Source organism: Spinacia oleracea, chromosome 3 (assembly GCF_020520425.1).
Source record: "Spinacia oleracea cultivar Varoflay chromosome 3, BTI_SOV_V1, whole genome shotgun sequence".
Lineage (NCBI taxonomy): Eukaryota > Viridiplantae > Streptophyta > Magnoliopsida > Caryophyllales > Amaranthaceae > Spinacia > Spinacia oleracea.
Genome location: NC_079489.1, coordinates 21,711,121 through 21,729,128, shown reverse-complemented (window position 1 = coordinate 21,729,128; position 18,008 = coordinate 21,711,121). Strand labels below are relative to the sequence as shown.

General features: G+C 37.2%; 2 protein-coding genes across 2 annotated transcripts; one reads left to right on the top strand and one right to left on the bottom strand.

Annotated features, from left to right (window-relative positions):
* The first annotated feature begins 12 nt into the window (after positions 1-12).
* Positions 13-8,745, top strand: LOC110790969 (mannosyltransferase APTG1). The gene is made up of 10 exons (XM_021995720.2): positions 13-252; positions 1,584-1,814; positions 1,921-2,038; positions 2,124-2,228; positions 2,809-3,095; positions 6,584-6,865; positions 6,949-7,150; positions 7,622-7,773; positions 7,864-8,026; positions 8,110-8,745. Exons 2-10 carry the CDS (start codon positions 1,588-1,590, stop codon positions 8,191-8,193), a joined length of 1,620 nt encoding a protein of 539 aa, XP_021851412.1. The 5' UTR covers positions 13-252; positions 1,584-1,587; the 3' UTR covers positions 8,194-8,745.
* A 254-nt stretch (positions 8,746-8,999) lies between these two features.
* LOC110790970 (probable receptor-like protein kinase At5g18500) lies at positions 9,000-13,141 on the bottom strand. The gene is made up of 8 exons (XM_021995722.2): positions 12,608-13,141; positions 11,585-12,234; positions 11,362-11,466; positions 10,948-11,070; positions 10,690-10,860; positions 10,412-10,541; positions 9,888-10,100; positions 9,000-9,477 (listed from the first exon to the last, which is right to left on the bottom strand). Exons 2-8 carry the CDS (start codon positions 12,205-12,207, stop codon positions 9,406-9,408), a joined length of 1,437 nt encoding a protein of 478 aa, XP_021851414.1. The 5' UTR covers positions 12,208-12,234; positions 12,608-13,141; the 3' UTR covers positions 9,000-9,405.
* Between the last annotated feature and the right edge of the window lie 4,867 nt (positions 13,142-18,008).

Sequence of the window (18,008 nt, the reverse complement as noted above, 5' to 3'; positions counted from 1 at the left end):
ACAAAAGAAACTGAAATAAGATGGAGATGAGGAGGAGAGAGAAAAATACATGGGGTTAACCATCTTATAAGTTGGGGTTTGGAGGAGAGGGTGCGGTAGTGGTCGGATCTCGTGCTGGAAAATAGTGGTGGCTTGGAGGCTGATTTCTCTGATCCCGGCAAGTGTGACGGTTAGTCTAGCGCTGAACCGAAATACACCACTGCAAAGTGCAAACCACCACTTTACTCTCATCTCTTCCTATCATTACTCAAGGTTAGTTTTGATCATTCCTTTTTTCTTTTCTTTTTACTGATTTCTTATATCTCCGATTCTATGTATCCATTTTTATGATCCAGTTTGTCGACTGTTTTGCTCGATATGTCCATTTGTATGCTTTGCTCAATTTCTCGAATTCTTTGCTCTGCTCAATTTGTCGCATCATTTGTTTTGCTCAATTTGTCGCATCATTTGTTTCTTCAATTTTACAATTCAATGATTACGATTGATGGATATTATCCAGGAGTAAATTTGACCCATTGCTCAGAAATTGTGAGCTAAAAGGTCAACATTGAGTGATTTTATGGAAATGTTATTCATGGTATTAGTGCAAGCTGGTTTGGGTGGCAAACTACATTAGGAGTTCTGTATGATGATACGGTACCATCAAAACTAAAAAGGAAAATTCTAATGTGTATCTCTAAGGCCAGCTATTCTCTATGGAGTAATGTGGTGGCCGATAAAGCAAGCTCAAGGCCACAATATAGGTGCCAGACTTTGGTAGTAGAACTAAGAATGTGTTGTTGCCTTGTTGAATGTGCATCCATATGAAGACATAAGATGAAGAATTAGATGATGAAAAGCTGCGAGAGAGAGTTGAGTCTTACTGTAGGCTTTTTTTGTGGACGCTGGACTGGTAGTTCACTGGCTTCAAAAAAACCGCTAGTTGCCTAAGTCTTCTGGAGGATTGAATATCAAGAATGTTTTGTTACGGAATGAAGCAGCTATAACAAAACTATAATGGGCTTTAACCCATAAAAGGGATAAATTGTGGTGGGTTAGGTGGATACCTACTATAAAAATGGAAGATATGTTTGAGAACTTTGCTAATTCTCCTAAATGCTCATGGTCACTAAAAAAGATTATTGGGTGCAAAGATTTTATTTTTCAAGCTGGGGGGCTGTACTACTGTTCAGAAGGGTGAGGTTTTCCCTATTAACAAAATGTACAAGAAAATGCAAGGGGAATTATAGAGGCTATTCCCTACTTTTTCTCTACCTTCCATGTGATATCTTCTTCCTGTACTGCTTCTAACACTCCTTGTCAATTCGCTTAAGTTTCTTGTTCGATCTTCCAATTAAATCTGCTTCTTCAGCAGAAAGTTCAGTCGCTTGTTTTTCACTCATACCAGGGTTTACAATTCTTCAGCAGAATTGTTAAATTAGGTCATACCACATTCACTTATTAATTCGCTCCGTTCGGTTCGCAGGGATTAGGGAAATATGTAACTATGAGTTAGAATAGTGGATTCTCTTGCTTTCAGCTTGTATATTTGATATCTAATGGATTGACAATTGTTTGAGTGATGCCGATTTTTCTTTTTGTAGGATAATGAGAATGAGACAAAATGTTAGTGCCGTTTCTGATACAAAGGAAGTAGATGTTCCAGCTTCTTTTGAGATTGACACAAAAAACAATCCAGATTCTGAGGCATCATGGAGGAGGGTTTTTTACCTTTGTCTCGCTGTGCGTATGGTGAATTCATTATTGGTGCAGACTTACTTTAACCCTGATGAGCACTGGCAGTCTCTCGAAGTTGCACATCGGCTTGTGTTTGGGTACAGAATATTGGTCGATTTAATTTGGCCTTTTTTCTTTTTGTTTTTTTTTTCAATTTTCATACTCTCAGTAGACAGCTAACTCTATATGACTTACAAATTGCAGATATGGGCATCTTACATGGGAATGGCAAAGGGGAATACGCGGTTATTTGCATCCTCTCTTATTTGCTGTTCTTTATAAAGTTCTAGCTTTTCTTCACCTTGATACTCCTTGGATTATGGTAATTTCCACACTTCTATTTTGGGTGGGTTGAGTAGATTCTAGAGGGATGACATGTTGGTAATTATTGCTTATGATTGTTTCAGATGAAAGCTCCACGCCTGCTGCAATCCATTTTTGCTGCCATATGTGATTTGTACTTGTACAAATTTTCTGACATCATTTTCGGGAATCGGGTTGCAAAGTGGACAGTATCCTATCATTTTATTTTTATTTTTCTTATTTGCAATGCTAGGTATCAATAGAAGCTCTTATTGTTGACCGTAGATTCCATAAGAAAAAAAAAGAGGGTCTCACATGCGGTAACACTCAGAAGTGGGTGTTAAATTGTGCTTTGCATCTGTCCGCTTTGTGCATGGACAAAGTGGAAAATTTTCAATTTATCATTGTAGTTTTAAAAGTTCTGATGTACTTCTATGTTTTTAGATTATAGTTGAAGATATACTTTGAAAATCAAATCTTGTTATTTAGAAAAAAAGAGAGTATAATTTTTGTAGTGATTAAACTTTTCTTACATTTAAATCAATTACATCTGTTGATTCTGTTCGCTTAACGTCTATAACAGATTTTAATGGCTGAAGCAGAAAATTTTGGTTTACAATGGATTTCTTGGTGTGGTTTTAAACACACATTACAGGGTGGAATTTCATGTAAAGGAAAGTTGAAAGTTCACTATTGAATTTCCTTTACACAGCAGAACAACCTTGATTTAATTCCATGGTTGATCAAAACATGTTAATAATATGAGTTGTACTTAACTTGCAATTACAGCTATTCTCTCACCTTACAAACTGGTTTGTGTTTTTCTGTTGCACAAGAACTTTATCTAACAGCTTAGAGACTGTTCTCACCGTAGTCAGTCTTTATTATTGGCCTTGCATGAGGGTTAGCTCTAGTAAAATTGCTTCAAGTTCAAGAAGGTGGGCTTTGGCTATTGCTGCATTAGCCTGTGCCATTCGTCCAACCAGTGCTATAGTATGGCTGTATGTCGTTTTTCTAGAGCTGCTTGTGGCTTCTGATAGATTGAAATTCATCTTTCTTGAGGCTGCTCCTATTGGGTTGGTACTTCTTATCTTCCTTTCTTTTTCCTGATCTCGCTTTTGAGTATATGTGGGCTGAAGGTCTGGAGCCTGTGTACTGCTTGAAGTAACTAAATCTTAGTATTAAGGTCTTGGTGCATGCATCACACTTTTATTCTCATTACCTTACTGAGTTTTGTTGAATTTACTTGTTTATGTTAAAAATATAAGTTAATTACTGGCATTAGTTAATTCATTCTGCTAGTACCTAGAAGGGAGGGGGGGGGGGGGGGGGGGTGCAAAAGAATCAACCCCAAGCTCCTGTTCTGATTACTTATCCAAGAAAGAGGCCCAGGGGTAGCAAGGGAAATCCACCTCAAAGTCAGAACTATTTGTGATGAATGTCTCAAGAGGATAGGAATGAGAAAAGAGAATAAGTTGGTTAGAGTTGAGGAGAGCATGGCAGGTGTGGAAAGTGAATAAAAGGCAACAGAATGGAGAGAGAAAGTCAATCAGGAAATTGTAGAGAGAAGGAAAACCTTGGGATACAATCCACTTCTCGAAAGTGGATGGTTGTAATTCTTTTAATTACTAAGTAATTGAATACAATTCTAGTTTCTGGCCTCAATTTCTTACTAGGTTCTTTCGATAAAAACTACTATATTTGCAGCCCTGAACATTAGTGGTCCATCTTCTGTTTATTATGTATAGTACTGGTGCTATATGCTCATTGCCTTACTATGAAATGGAAAGCAGAGGAAACTTATTATACGGGATGATTTAGAGTGCGACTGAGGATTTATTCGTAGTGATTGGTAAAAGAGGCTTGCAGAGTTGAGGGTGTATTGAATCAGATGGCCCCTCCTAGGCCTTTGAAGTAAGCTGAGTTGCTCAATGTGTAAACTATTAAGCAACACATCATGTGTTTAGTTATTTCGGAAACATTTTTGCTATTTTTCAGCCCTTTCAAGTATTTATGATGAGTAGAGCTGATGATGAGTAATTGAGAATATATGTAATATACAATTGATGTTTAACCTGAGTTTCTCTTTGCTAAAGGGGATAATAAATCAACAAAATTGATCATTTGATCCTGATAGCTCGTCAGTCTTTTTCAAAAGCTTCTAGGCTGTGTGCAAATTCGAAGTCTTCACTTTATTTTGGATGTGACCCTAATGATGTCCAGCAGAATATTTTGCAGGACTCTGGTTTTTAAAAGGGGGAGTTTCCATTTAGGTGTTTAGGTATTCCCACTAAATTTTGAAAGGTTGTCAGTGCTGATTATTATGTTTTAACTGATAGAATTTTACAAAGGATGCACTGCTGCAGTAGTAGCCTAGCAGGAATTTATCTTATGCTAGTTTAGATGCAGTGCTAATGAGCTTGCATACTTAGTGGGCTCAAAATCTCAAATCTTCCTAATTTCTAGATAAGTGTTGGATAAATTGTTCAACTGTATAGAGCTTTTCTTTGCGAAGGTTAGCGTGTGCTTAGGCCTCTTCCTATGGTGGGTTTGCAGGCGTTAAGCTAAGGGACCACCGTGTATTGAATACTGCACGCTTGGGAAAGTATGTGAGGCAAATTGATCAAAAAGAAGGTAGCTGTGGCCTGTGGGTTAAATGGATTCGCAGTGTTTATTTAAGGGGTGAAAACTGGTGCAGGTTGGGTATGGAAGAATATCTGTAGAGTGAAGGATAAACTGAAATCGGGCTTCAATGTAAACAAATGGGGACATAATGCTAAACCTTACAGAATTGTAGAAGGTTATAAATGGCTTAAAGTTGAGTATCAGAAAGTTCAATGGAAAAGAGGGGTATGGAACAGGTTCAATGTGCCAAAGAGTTATTTAATCAGCTACATGGTTGCCTTGGATAAGATTAAGTCAAAAGTTAGATTGTACAAAGCAGGAGTTTGTGATAATGACACTTGTCTGCCATTTGCTCAACTGTCTGAGAGTACTCAGCATCTTTTCTTCAGGTGTGAGTACAGTAACATTTACTATGAACATTTGTAGATGAAACATGATACTGTGCACCTGATAAGTTACTGTGAGGACACTTGATAATGTGCATACGTTTGGAAGATCTGGTACAGGAAACATGCTAAGTTAAGAGTTAAACAATAACGTTGCCTGGCTGCTGTTACTGCTATGGGTTACCATAACTGGGGAGTCAGAAATCACGCCTTTTGGAAATTTGGAGGGAAGCTGCCATTATGCCTATTATTCTTGTTATGAGAATTAGATCTGATGTATTCAGTAGATACAATGCTCTAATTTGTGATAGTTTGTCTTGTGAGGATGTTAGGTGTTTTAATACTAGTAAGCTGGATGTGTAATTCTCAAGTGAGGGCATAAGTGAGGGGTCTTGTTCACCCTCGCTGAGTTTTGAAGTTGTTTGCTTATTGTATTTCTGCTGATTTCTGGTTCAAATGAGAAGCTTACTTGTTACCAAGAAAACAAGTCTAATAGTTTTTCTCACCTCTCACTTGTCTCTCGTGTTTTGCTATGTATACATATTGTGATGGTACAAGTATGGCCCATTAGCAAATTGAAAGAATAGATTGGGCTTGTTTTGGTTCCTGATTTGTTTTTGTTATCTTTCCATGTTTGCTGTCAGCCCGAACTCCTGCTGCTTGTAATTTCTGTTCCATACTTTGTTGAACTATACAAATAACGATCTCTCAACCATAGATGAGGAAATCTTGTATGTGATCGCTTAGAAGTTAGAAGCATAGATCTTGCTGATATTTCCTGTGGACTAGGATTAAGCATTTGTTGAACACTTTCCTTTTGATTGGAGCCACTGAAAATTGTGGGGACTAGGGCTGTAATGCCTGTAAATACTTGACCACCTAAGAAACCTAGATACATTGTGCACTCTTGCTAGCCTTTTGATGTCCTCCTTTGTGTTGGCATATTAAAATGGCTAACTGTACCCTGAGAACGGGTTTCGTTTTTTCCTTAGAAATTATTTGCAATTTCTTGGAAAGGGTGCTTTGGAGCAACCTTATGACTTGAGAAACCTGTGTTGACCTTGCACTCCCTTACTCTCTCATGACTTGTAATGTTGTTACCTCTATTTAGTTCTATGATCCACTTGTAAGTAGCTGGCTACAGCTTCCTGCATTTCATTCTCGATGGATTCTTGCAGCACTTTGCAGTGTATGCTATTACCCTATCAAATGCTTCGTAGCTGCTTGTCGCACTGATGTAGCATCCCCATAAGTATCACTCTCCAATGACTTTATCTCCCGCACCACAAAAGGTAGATGATGAGCATGTCTGATTGTGTAGGTCCTTGGTAGATGGGACCTGTTTCCTGGAAAGCACCTTTATCATGTTCACTGTGTTATTGTTAACTTAAGTGTGGCTACTTTCTTGAAAGTTTGTGGATAGCTTAGCTTGTGTTAGCTTTACATTTGAGTCATAAAACTCATGTTACTAAATTACTCTCAGAGTTTCTATTGTGTGTGTTTGTGTGATGACTGATTTTTGTATTCTTATTATTCTTCATTTACCTTCTCAGGGCAGTGGTGCTGGCAATCACATCTCTGTTGGATCGTATGATATACGGGTCTTGGATCATAGTACCTTTAAATTTTCTGAAATTCAACTTTCTTTCTTCTGGCGGAGACTATTATGGAACTCATCCGTGGCACTGGTACTTCACTCAAGGTTTTCCTGTGATGATCTTCACCTTCTTGCCATTTTCTTTGGCAGGCATCATAGAGTCTAAACATTGGAAGCTCTCTGGTGTGATTGGCTGGGTTATAGGCATTTACAGTGTGTTGGGTCATAAAGAATTCAGGTATATCCTAATATCATTTGATACTGATCTACTCACTCAGCTTTTTGATTCTGCTTCCTAGTGGCTAATACTTCTGTAAACAGGTTTATCTTGCCTATTCTTCCAATAGCATTGATATTTTCTGGGTATTCATTAGCCGCTCTTGAAACACCAGACATACCAGTGGGTAAAAACAAAAGGGCTCCGACCACGCATAATAAGTGGCCTTCAAAGTTGCGATTAGCTGTTTTCTTTTTGCTTGTCACCAACATCCCAATGGGCCTTTATATGAGTTTGGTTCATCAGGTATATTCATGAAGCAAGACTGTCAATATATTTTCTGGCGTGAATTTTAGTCAGTGGGTCTTTTCTTGGATTAAGCTGAATTCATGTATGTCTCAAACTCCATCTAATCATTTTATATGAAAAAGAATAATTTAATTGTGTGTCATTTGGGTACAACTTCTGTATTTGAGTCTTCAATTTAATTTTGTGTATTTTTTTTATCTGAGATCTTCTTGCTCTTTTGGGTTGCTTTGAAAGGATAACTTGAGAATCATAATAAATTCAATATGCATCTTGGTGGAATATATTATCTAAAAACCCCTAAAACGCAAGCTTTTGTGTTCACAATATATGTTCACTTTTTCCTGCCTTACTGTTTAGTACTTGAAGACATCCCTGAATTTTATGCTTGGGATAAGTTGATTGTTGTAGTTTTATGTTTTAAAATTTCTGCTGGGTTGGAATTTTTACTTAATTTTGATCTATGGACAGAGAGGGCCGGAAGACGTAATGCAGTATATCGCGACAAAAGCACTCAATGGTGAAGCCAGAAGTGTACTCTTCCTGACACCTTGCCATGCCACACCCTATTACTCTGCTGTTCACCAAAATCTGCCCATGCGCTTCTTGGACTGTACACCAAGGTTTAAACTTGCAATTAGTTTCCTTCAGTATTTTCTCATTTGCCTACATATTCTCTTTCTGACTAGTGACCTATTTTTTTCCTCTATTAGTGAACAAAGAGGAACCCTTGACGAATCAGACCGCTTTATGATGGATCCACTTGGCTTTGCATCAGAACTTGCAAAAAATTGGTCTTTACCTAGCCACATTGTTTTATTCGAATCTGAAGAAAGAAAATTAAAAGATTTTCTAATTTCTCAATCTTTTAGAGAGGTGAAGTTCCAATTATTAAGCACTAATTATTTTTTGCTGTCCTGAAGCTGAACCTAAGCTGTATTGATTTCATGATTTGGCAGGTAAAGAGATTCTTCCATGCTCACTTTAAGGTAGATCGTGATCTTCAATCGTCAATTGTTGTGTATATGTACACAGGCTGGTAACACAACTGCCACATTGTCCAAAATCTTAGTTATACTTGTATGGCAGTCCCTGCTTCTGATCGCTTTTTAGGTTTTAGAGCTCTTGGGCCTGATTGAGTGTCGATGCTATCTTGAGTCAGTTTAATATCATTGCTCAAGGGTAATTTGCTTTAGTGAACAAACAGAAGATTCTTTGTTATTCGGAAAATCTTTAATATTGTAACACCACTGTCTGAGGAAGCAAGGTACTATTACAATTCAACTGGAGAGGAAAAACTAACATCAACAGCAATAGTCTCAAGGAAAAGTCAAGGCCAGGAGTTTGACGATGGGCAATCAGATCAGGACAGCCGAAGAAAAACTCATATGGTTCAAGAAAATGGCTTTAGGCGAGTTTAATCCTTGCAGTTAAGCAAAAGTACTGTTAAAGATTCGAATATAATTGATGTTGTTCGTTTAGTGCCCATTAAAATTGCTTGTACGATAAATATTGTACACCGAAGTTAAAGTTAACGTAAATGCTTAAAAGTTACCTTTATATAGGTAAAAGTTATCTATTTTTTACTGATAAAATTTTTCATTTTAATAAAAAAATATTTAGAGAAAACTGGGTAAAAGTTATGAATTTATTGTACACCTTGTACATGCAAGACCTTTTGCTCCTTAATTGAAGAACCATTTACGTTCTTAGATGCATATCTAAATATCTGATGTTACTGCAACAAGCTGGCCAATTCATATAATCAGCCCAGCTAGTAACAAGTTTAAACCTGAATACAAATTTTGGTCCTAAACTACCACTCAAGTGCAATTTCAACAATAGAACAGCATCATGAAAAAATTCCTTGAAACCGAATCAGTAGTTCAATATAGAGTACTAATTAAGTACACTATGACGAGCTGATGACACAGATCAGCAAATTTCATTGGGTCTCTACTCTCTAGTATATTAACAAACCCTCTAGCCTAAAAAGGCCTGTACAAAACATCGGATGGACTACTTATACAAACCATATTCATCCTATATAATCAGCTACTCACAAAGAAATGGGGTGTCCGAGGGCACAAAATTACTATATTTATATTTATATTTATATATACGTCGACTCAATCTCAGCACAGATCACACGCAGACTTCAGCTGTTAGAAGCATGGGGTTTCATCTGTTAACTACAGCCCTACTGGCTCTTAAATGTTGGGTATATTTTTGGTTTACTGATCTTGACATTGTGTTCAAACACTAGCCTTGAAACTAAGCCTCGGAGATTCAGCCTCTCCACCTTGGTTCCTTCGATGCCTCCGATCCTGCCAATACAACAACAACTATATCCATTACAAAGTGTAAAATGATTCTTTCTCATAAGCAGCAAAGAATGAGAACAAATGTAATACTCTCACAGTGGTGTATGATGATTGTAATGACTCCGAATTGAAGCAAATGTCAAAACTAGGAAGCATGTTAGAAGCTACAATGCATGAAAATGAATGATGATTCCAAATATATTAGGGTTTGGGTTTTAGGAACTTGAATCAAGAATCTAATTTCTCATTTTTCTGAACCCAAGCAGCGGATATTTGATGCATAACATACAGCTAAAATAACATTGTAGGAAATAAATCAAGGCCTAATGATTACAATCAATGCTGCTCAATCTTGACTTGTTTAAAAAGGTACAAGACTGTTGAATATTTTGTAGTGTTGAAAGATAATTTACCTCACGAGGAACGGGATATTCCTCTGATTCAAGCATTCGAGCAACTTGACCCATCTTTGGCCGTTTTTCAGAATCCGGATCTACACACCGCAGTGCGGTCAAAAGTGCTCTCTTAAGAGCCCTCGTTGAAGGTCTAGTATCCATGTTGGGATCTACCACTTCTTCTGCACGCCTATTACCAACCATAGTCTTAAGCCAGTCCACCAGGTTTACCTACAGCCACACCAAAATTAAACCCATTGTACTTGCTGTCAGATTCTACTAATATCTCTTGCTTTAACATATCAAACCAAGTACAATGCTGATTCAGACCAAAACTTTTATCCTCTTCCAGCTTCAAGTGGAAGTCTACTTTCAAACTATAAAAACAATGTCTTTGGTGTCGTATAGTAAGGTGATATTAGTAGATAGTAGAATATATGACACACCTTTTCTGCTTCAAATTTGAATCAAACAACATTCAAGTGTCTTATTTTGAGCTTTGATTAATATGGGAAGACTAGCAGATTTTTTATAGGTTTTACCTCATTCTGCGGACGCGCATAATCTACTGGGTCCCTCCCAGTAATAGATTCCAAGAGAACAACCCCAAAGCTGTAGACATCACTTTTTTCATTTAGAAGACCACTGTTGGCATATTCTGGAGCCACATACCTGCAAGATAGCAAAAACAAAGTACACAAGTATTTATTCAATCTGAGTAAAAATGTCTTGTTTCTTAATTTCGTATTCTTTTCAACTTAATAGTGAAAAGGTTCGACTGTAATTATAGAGCAGAGGGTCAACTTAGAAACAAGCTCACCCAAATGTGCCCATTACTCTAGTAGCAATGTGAGTCTTTCCAGCACCCAACAGCTTTGCCAAACCAAAATCTGAGACCTTTGCATTAAACTCATCATCTATCAGTATGTTACTTGATTTGATATCCCGATGCACAACCTTAGGCTCAATGGCTTCATGCAAGTAAGCAAGGCTGAAATGAATATTAGTATCAGTTTCTCAAAATCATAAACTGAACACTTAGTAATGACACTGGAGTTTTTTTAGGTGAACAACTTACGCTTTAGCAGTGCCAATAAGAACTTTCATGCGAGCTTCCCAAGTAAGATTTCCATATTGGCGCATTGCACCATGAAGCCATTGTTCCAAATTTCCATTATTGACATACTCATAAACCAACAACCTACAATAATTTTTATTTCTGTATTAGTTAGCACATCTAAAACTTGTTTCAATCAAGCAGTGTAGAGAAAACTATTGAATGAATGTTGTGCTTTCAGAAATGGGATTGCAACTGGAACAAACATACGGGATTTCAGAAATAGGGCATACAGTTCCTTCAAAATAAGAAATATAAGGCATACAAAACAAAAGCTGTGTTTTGGAGTCTAATAAAGATTTATGATCATGCACATCTCTCAAAATTATGTATGCATGAACGTCGTGCTTTCACATCTACAGCAACAACATTTACCTGTGAGTTCCTTCAATGCAGTATCCTAGAAGTCTAACTAAGTTTTTATGTCGAACATGACCAATCGCCTCCACTTCTACCCTGAATTCCTTCTCCGCCTGTCCACTGCAATTCAATCATCAAAATCATTACAAAAAAATCTTCAACCAGTCCAAAATAAAAGATCAAATTGAACATAAACTCAACAACTAGATGATGAAAGCTTTTTTTGTTTTCCACCTACAGGTTATTAAGAAGCCTCTTTATTGCAACTGGTGTCCCATTAATAAGCTCACCCCGGTAAACAATGCCATATCCTCCCTCACCGATGATATTCTGTTTGGAAAAGCGTTCTGTTGCAACTTCAAGGTCTCTAAGTGTAAACCAGTGACCCCAACCAAGGCGAGAAGTTTCAGGAAGTCCAGATAGCGGAGAAGGAGCACTTATCGGATGAGAAGAAGGCTTATCCCCCATTGGGGAACCAATGCTATCTTTCTCGATATGAGTAAAATAACCTGAATGACTTCCATTTTCTACCGTTTTGATTTTCTCAACACTTGGATGAATCAAAAGCCTGTCTGAATCCTTCTCTTTCAATTTCTCTACAACACCATCAGGATAACTACCATACCCATTTTGGGACATATGGTCCATTTTTATTTCACGAATTTCTTTCGAAATTGAAGGAATTTGGCTAAGAGGTAAACTATTGTTAGCCCTCCGAGATTTCTTCCTAGCAGTAAGGCATAGATAGAGCAATACCGAAAGAATAATCACAATCAAAGCGCCAATGATTACTCCTATTAATTCCCACAACCTCACACCAGCAACTTTCTTGGACATACCAGCATTGATTTCAGACGCCATGTTAGTCGAAAATATCGATTGATAATCCTACAACACAACAGTAGTATAATTGGAAACCCAGAAACACAAGCTTAAATGTACAGTTGCATAATTGTATATGATACTAATTGACATCCCAGAATTCAAGTCATTTTTCCCAACAAAAACAAAAGGAAACATAAAACACCAAAACTCATCCTTTTCATGACCACAATAAATGCAAGTGTTCTACATTCACAAAAATCTCAACCCTCAACCTGTACAATTAGGAAACCCCAATAAATGAGAGTATGAGACAAATGACAGGACAAATATAGCACAAGAACAAACAAAATCTTAGCTAAATGATTTGACCTCACAAAAAACTTAGGAACACAAGACAAACTGCAAAAACTAAAGCCAAAATTCGAACATGTTATACCTTTTATCAGAATCCAGCTCCTAGTATAAACAAAACTCAACCTCTGGATCTTATTACTGCAACAAAACAACAATCATTCTGAAATTTAACAAATACCCAAATGCCAAAATCACTCTCATTGATCAAAATTCAATGAAAAAAGTTGGAATTCCTTGAATTATGAACTGGGTAATTGACGTCTGAGCTATAAAAAAGTGGGAAATCCTTGAAATAATGGGAAAACTAAAAAGTAAGTAGCTGTTGGAAAGGAAAATTGCAAGTTCTGTGAATGTGATGAGGTTGTTGTTGGAAGAAGGTTTAAAGAAGAAGGCAATAGAGTAATCAATGGTAGGTTGAGTAGAGAGAGAAAGTGATAGTATTTCTTCCCTTTATTGCCCCTGCCTTCTTCCTAAGTTTGCAATTGCATATAGTAAAAGAGAAGCATGAAAATGGAAGGTTCCTCTTTCTCTCTCCTCTCTGAAATTTTTTTTTTTTAAAAAAAAGTTTATAAAATTGAGATCTCAATTCTTTGTTCATGAAAGTGATTGTTAGACAAGTCGTCTATTCAAATTCCATTATACATGCTGGTATATTAAAAGTGTGGTACATAGGGAGTTGGCAATCAGGTTATTTGGTTCAGATTTGAGTGGACATTGTTTAAATTAAGTAGTGATTAAGTTGATTAAGATCGTGTAATTTTTCAGCCTAAAATCGATACGGAATATTGACACGTACAAATATAACTGATCAAAATAACGAGTCAAGTCATTTAAATAGGTCAAATCTGATAGGCTTTACACTTTACCACCCGTATGTATAATAAACTCTTTGATCACTATTTTTAAGATAAATTAATAATTTGGAGTAGAGTAATAATGTAACAAGAGATTTAAATAAGAAAAAGAAATAAAAGGTAGTGTCGGTTTAATTAAGATGGGGTAGTTATTTAATCTGTCTTAAGGGAGTCAAACTATAAAATGAATAGTACCTAAAGAAGAAGAATGATGATGATAATAATTAATGAAGTAATTAAAAAAACTGTTGAATAATAATTGGAGAAAGAGAAAAGGAAGGAAAGAGTGGGAAAAAAAGGAGTTTTCCGTTGGAGAAATTAATTGTTTAAATGCAATCAGGTGAAAGGTTACCTGAAGAATGGACTTGATGTCCCACTTATTAAACAACAAAACACAAGTACTCCAATCAACTTAAGTCTACGATTATCAAATCAACTACGCCCTTCGGTTTTTAATGTTAGTTTATTTTGGAATCTAAGATAATTTAAATAAGTAAATTTATCATATGAATTTAACCCACTTGGGTTGAATCTCTATTATATATAAGTTAAGAGGGGAGGGATATTTCAGTAACATCACTTTTGGTGTCCCTAAGTAAAAAGACTAAAATAGCCCAACTAACTCATATTAGGCTGCGTTCTATTCACCTGATTTTCACTTATTTTTCCTGAACTTATCTTATCTGAACTTATCTGAATTTAACTGAACTTATCTGAACTTATTAGAACTTATCAAAACTTATTTTAGTTATAAATTGTGCTTGGCCAACCCTTATTTTTCCTGAACTTATCTTATCTGAACTTATCTGAACTTATATGAACTTATTTTTCCTGAAATAAGTGGAAATAAGGTGAACAGAACAGGGCCTTAATACTAATTTAAAATACAATGAAAATAAAATAATGAAATCACTATCTAAATGCTTTCAACTAGAGATTACTTTTTGAACAATTTTTTTTGCATATTATTTACTGTGATTAGTTACATTAACGTAATTTTTAGTTTTTATATAATCTCGCAATAGCGTGCATATAAGACTAGTAAAGAAATAATAAAGGAGCTTAATGGAGATAATGGTTAATTTGGGAGTACAAAAGTGAGTTATTTGGATATTTATGAGGGTATAATGGAGATAAATGCAGGACAAATAAAGAAAGATACAAAAGGGACTAATAAAAAAAAATAACTCGATACAAAAAAGTGGACTAACACTCAAGAACAGAGGGATTGCTTTTTTAACAAGTTAGTCAAATACAACCCAGGGTAGTTTTTAATCGACGCATGCGTTAGCTAAAAACGTCTGCGTTTTTAACGTTAAAGTATGTGTTTGCCCTTTAAAAGAAATTCATCTATGGATATTCGGAATCGACGGATCTTGGTTTTAGTGGGAGCTGAGATCGTCACAGGCAAGAAATGAATACTCCGGAAACGATGATATTGCCGGTGTTAGGTTATGATACATATGACATTACATAGATCATGCGGAAACAACCATTAACCCAGGACAACATATTATTTACACATAATCATATAGCATAATTTAGATGCATACTCTTTGTTGCGTGCCCTCCCTAGCTGCGCCCGAACCGAACAAGAACAAGTCTTTTAGGACTCCAAGTGTCGTCCCTCCGTAGATAGTCCACAGCACGTCCGGATCCGCCTTAAGATTGACCAACTAGAATCGCCCTTAAGGTACTAGAAAATTTCGGCACTTTTGTGAGCAAGATGTGTTTTAGTTTTCTCTCAAAAAACTCACTTTTGAATACTTTGAAACTTGTGTATAAATTATGACCCCTAGGCCTTTATTTATAGAGTTATGGAAAAGGAATCGTAATCCTAGTAGGATACGAATTAATTGAAATTAGAATCCTACATGAATTCTATTTAATTAATTTATCCAATTAGGAATAGTAATTTAATCATACACTGACTCTTGCAGATTCAGGAATCACGCATGAGCACAAACTCACACACACACGGCAGCCACAAGGGCTGCCCATGCGCGTGCGAGCAGCAGCCCACGCAGCACGGCCCACGCATCCGTGGCCCTTGGCGCGCGCTGGGCTTGTGGCGTGCGTGCTTGCTGGGCGATGGCCCGGCTTCGTGCTGGGCCTTCGTCCGGCAGGCCTCGTCCGATGCTAATTCGTACGATACGCTTCCGATTAAATTTCCATTTCCGGTACGAACAATATTTAATATTTCCGATTCCGGAATTAATTTCCGTTTCGAACAAATATTTAATATTTCCGTTTCCGGAATTATTTTCCGATTCCGGTAATATTTCCGATTCTGACAATATTTCCGTTTCCGGCAATATTTCCGATTCTGGTAATATTTCCATTTCCAATAATATTTTCCGATACGTACCATGTTTCCGTTTCCGGCAACATCTACGACTTGGATAATATTCATATTTCCGATACGATCCATATTTCCGTTTCCGGCAATATCATCGTTTCCGGAGTATTCATTTCTTGCCTGTGACGATCTTAGCTCCCACTGAAACCAAGATCCGTCGGTTCCGAATATTCATAGATGGAGTATTTAATGCCATTAAATACTTGATCCGTTTACGTACTATTTGTGTGACCCTACGGGTTCAGTCAAGAGTAAGCTGTGGATTAATATCATTAATTCCACTTGAACTGAAGCGGCCTCTAGCTAGGCATTCAGCTCACTTGATCTCACTGAATTATTAACTTGTTAATTAATACTGAACCGCATTTATTAGACTTAACATAGAATGCATACTTGGACCAAGGGCATTATTTCCTTCAGTCTCCCACTTGTCCTTAGGGACAAGTGTGCATTTCCTAATTCCTTTGTCGCTCGATGCTTGCTCTTGAACATAAGGTAAGAGTTGTCATCCTTATTATGTCCAGAGGTGTTCCTCGGTTTCAGAGTTCAACTGATCAAATAAACAGATAATCATAGCCTATGATTCATCCGAGCACGGCCATGCATTTCACAGTTTCTAGCTCTCCGAGTGGCCTTGTACAACTTTTAAGCATCTCTTCCCGATTTATGGGAGGACAATCCCATTCTTGCGATCTTGAGATTAGACTTCGTTTGATAGGTGATTACCTGAGCGTTGCCTTTATAGCCTCCTTTTACGGTGCGACGGTTGGTCAACGTCAAAGCAACCAGTTCTCAAACAAGTAATCTCAAATCACTCAGGTATTGAGGATTTAGTGTCTAATAATTTAATGAAATTTACTTATGACAGACTTTCATCTCTTACAGTAAAGTTTCATAGGTCTTGTCCGATACTAGTCTTCCCAAAGTAAGTATCTATGCAAATGATTATGACATTGCCATGTCCACATAGTTCAAGAAACAGAACTACTAGTCATCTTGCATTCTAATCGTCTAACGTTTTCTATGCGTCCAATTTTATAGAAAACTCCGATTAGGGACCATTTTCAACCTTTGACATTCAAGTTCACTTGATAGACATTTCTTAGTCACAGGACTGGTCCTGACAGTCTATCTTGAATATATTGTCAAGTTGAAGGGACTCATCATTTAATAAACCACAAATTAAATGGAAAAAATGAATTCCTTTCATTTATTGTGAATGATTAACCAATAATGTTTTACAAAGATTTAAACTCTAAAACTTTAAAACATTAAACAGAGACATCAAAGCCATTCTCCAATATGCTTGATTCCCATAGCTGCAGTGTGCGAGTTGTGCTTCGCTTGCGGCAGAGGTTTAGTTAATGGATCTGATATGTTGTCATCAGTTCCAATTTTGCTTATCTCGACTTCTTTTCTTTCAACGAACTCTCGTAGAAGGTGAAATCTACGAAGTACATGCTTGACTCTCTGGTGGTGTCTAGGCTCTTTTGCCTGTGCAATAGCTCCGTTATTATCACAATACAGGGCTATTGGTCCTTTAATGGAGGGGACTACACCAAGTTCTCCTATGAACTTCCTTAGCCATATAGCTTCCTTTGCTGCTTCATGTGCAGCAATGTACTCCGCTTCAGTTGTAGAATCCGCAATGGTGCTTTGCTTAGCACTTTTCCAGCTTACTGCTCCTCCGTTGAGGCAGAAGACAAACCCAGACTGTGATCTGAAATCATCTTTGTCGGTTTGGAAACTTGCGTCCGTATAGCCTTTAACAATTAATTCATCATCTCCACCATAGACCAGGAAGTCATCTTTGTGCCTTTTCAGGTACTTCAGAATGTTCTTGGCAGCAGTCCAATGCGCCTCTCCTGGGTCTGACTGGTATCTGCTCGTAGCACTGAGTGCGTACGCAACATCCGGGCGTGTACATATCATAGCATACATTATTGAACCAATCAATGATGCATGTGGAATCCCATTCATTCGTCTACGCTCATCAAGTGTTTTTGGGCACTGAGTCTTGCTTAGAGTCATTCCATGAGACATGGGTAGGTAGCCTCGCTTGGAGTCCGCCATCTTGAACCTATCAAGCACCTTATTGATATAAGTGCTTTGACTAAGTCCAATCATCTTTTTAGATCTATCTCTGTAAATCTTGATGCCCAATATGTACTGTGCTTCTCCTAGATCCTTCATCGAAAAACATTTCCCAAGCCAAATCTTGACAGAGTTCAACATAGGAATGTCATTTCCGATAAGCAATATGTCGTCGA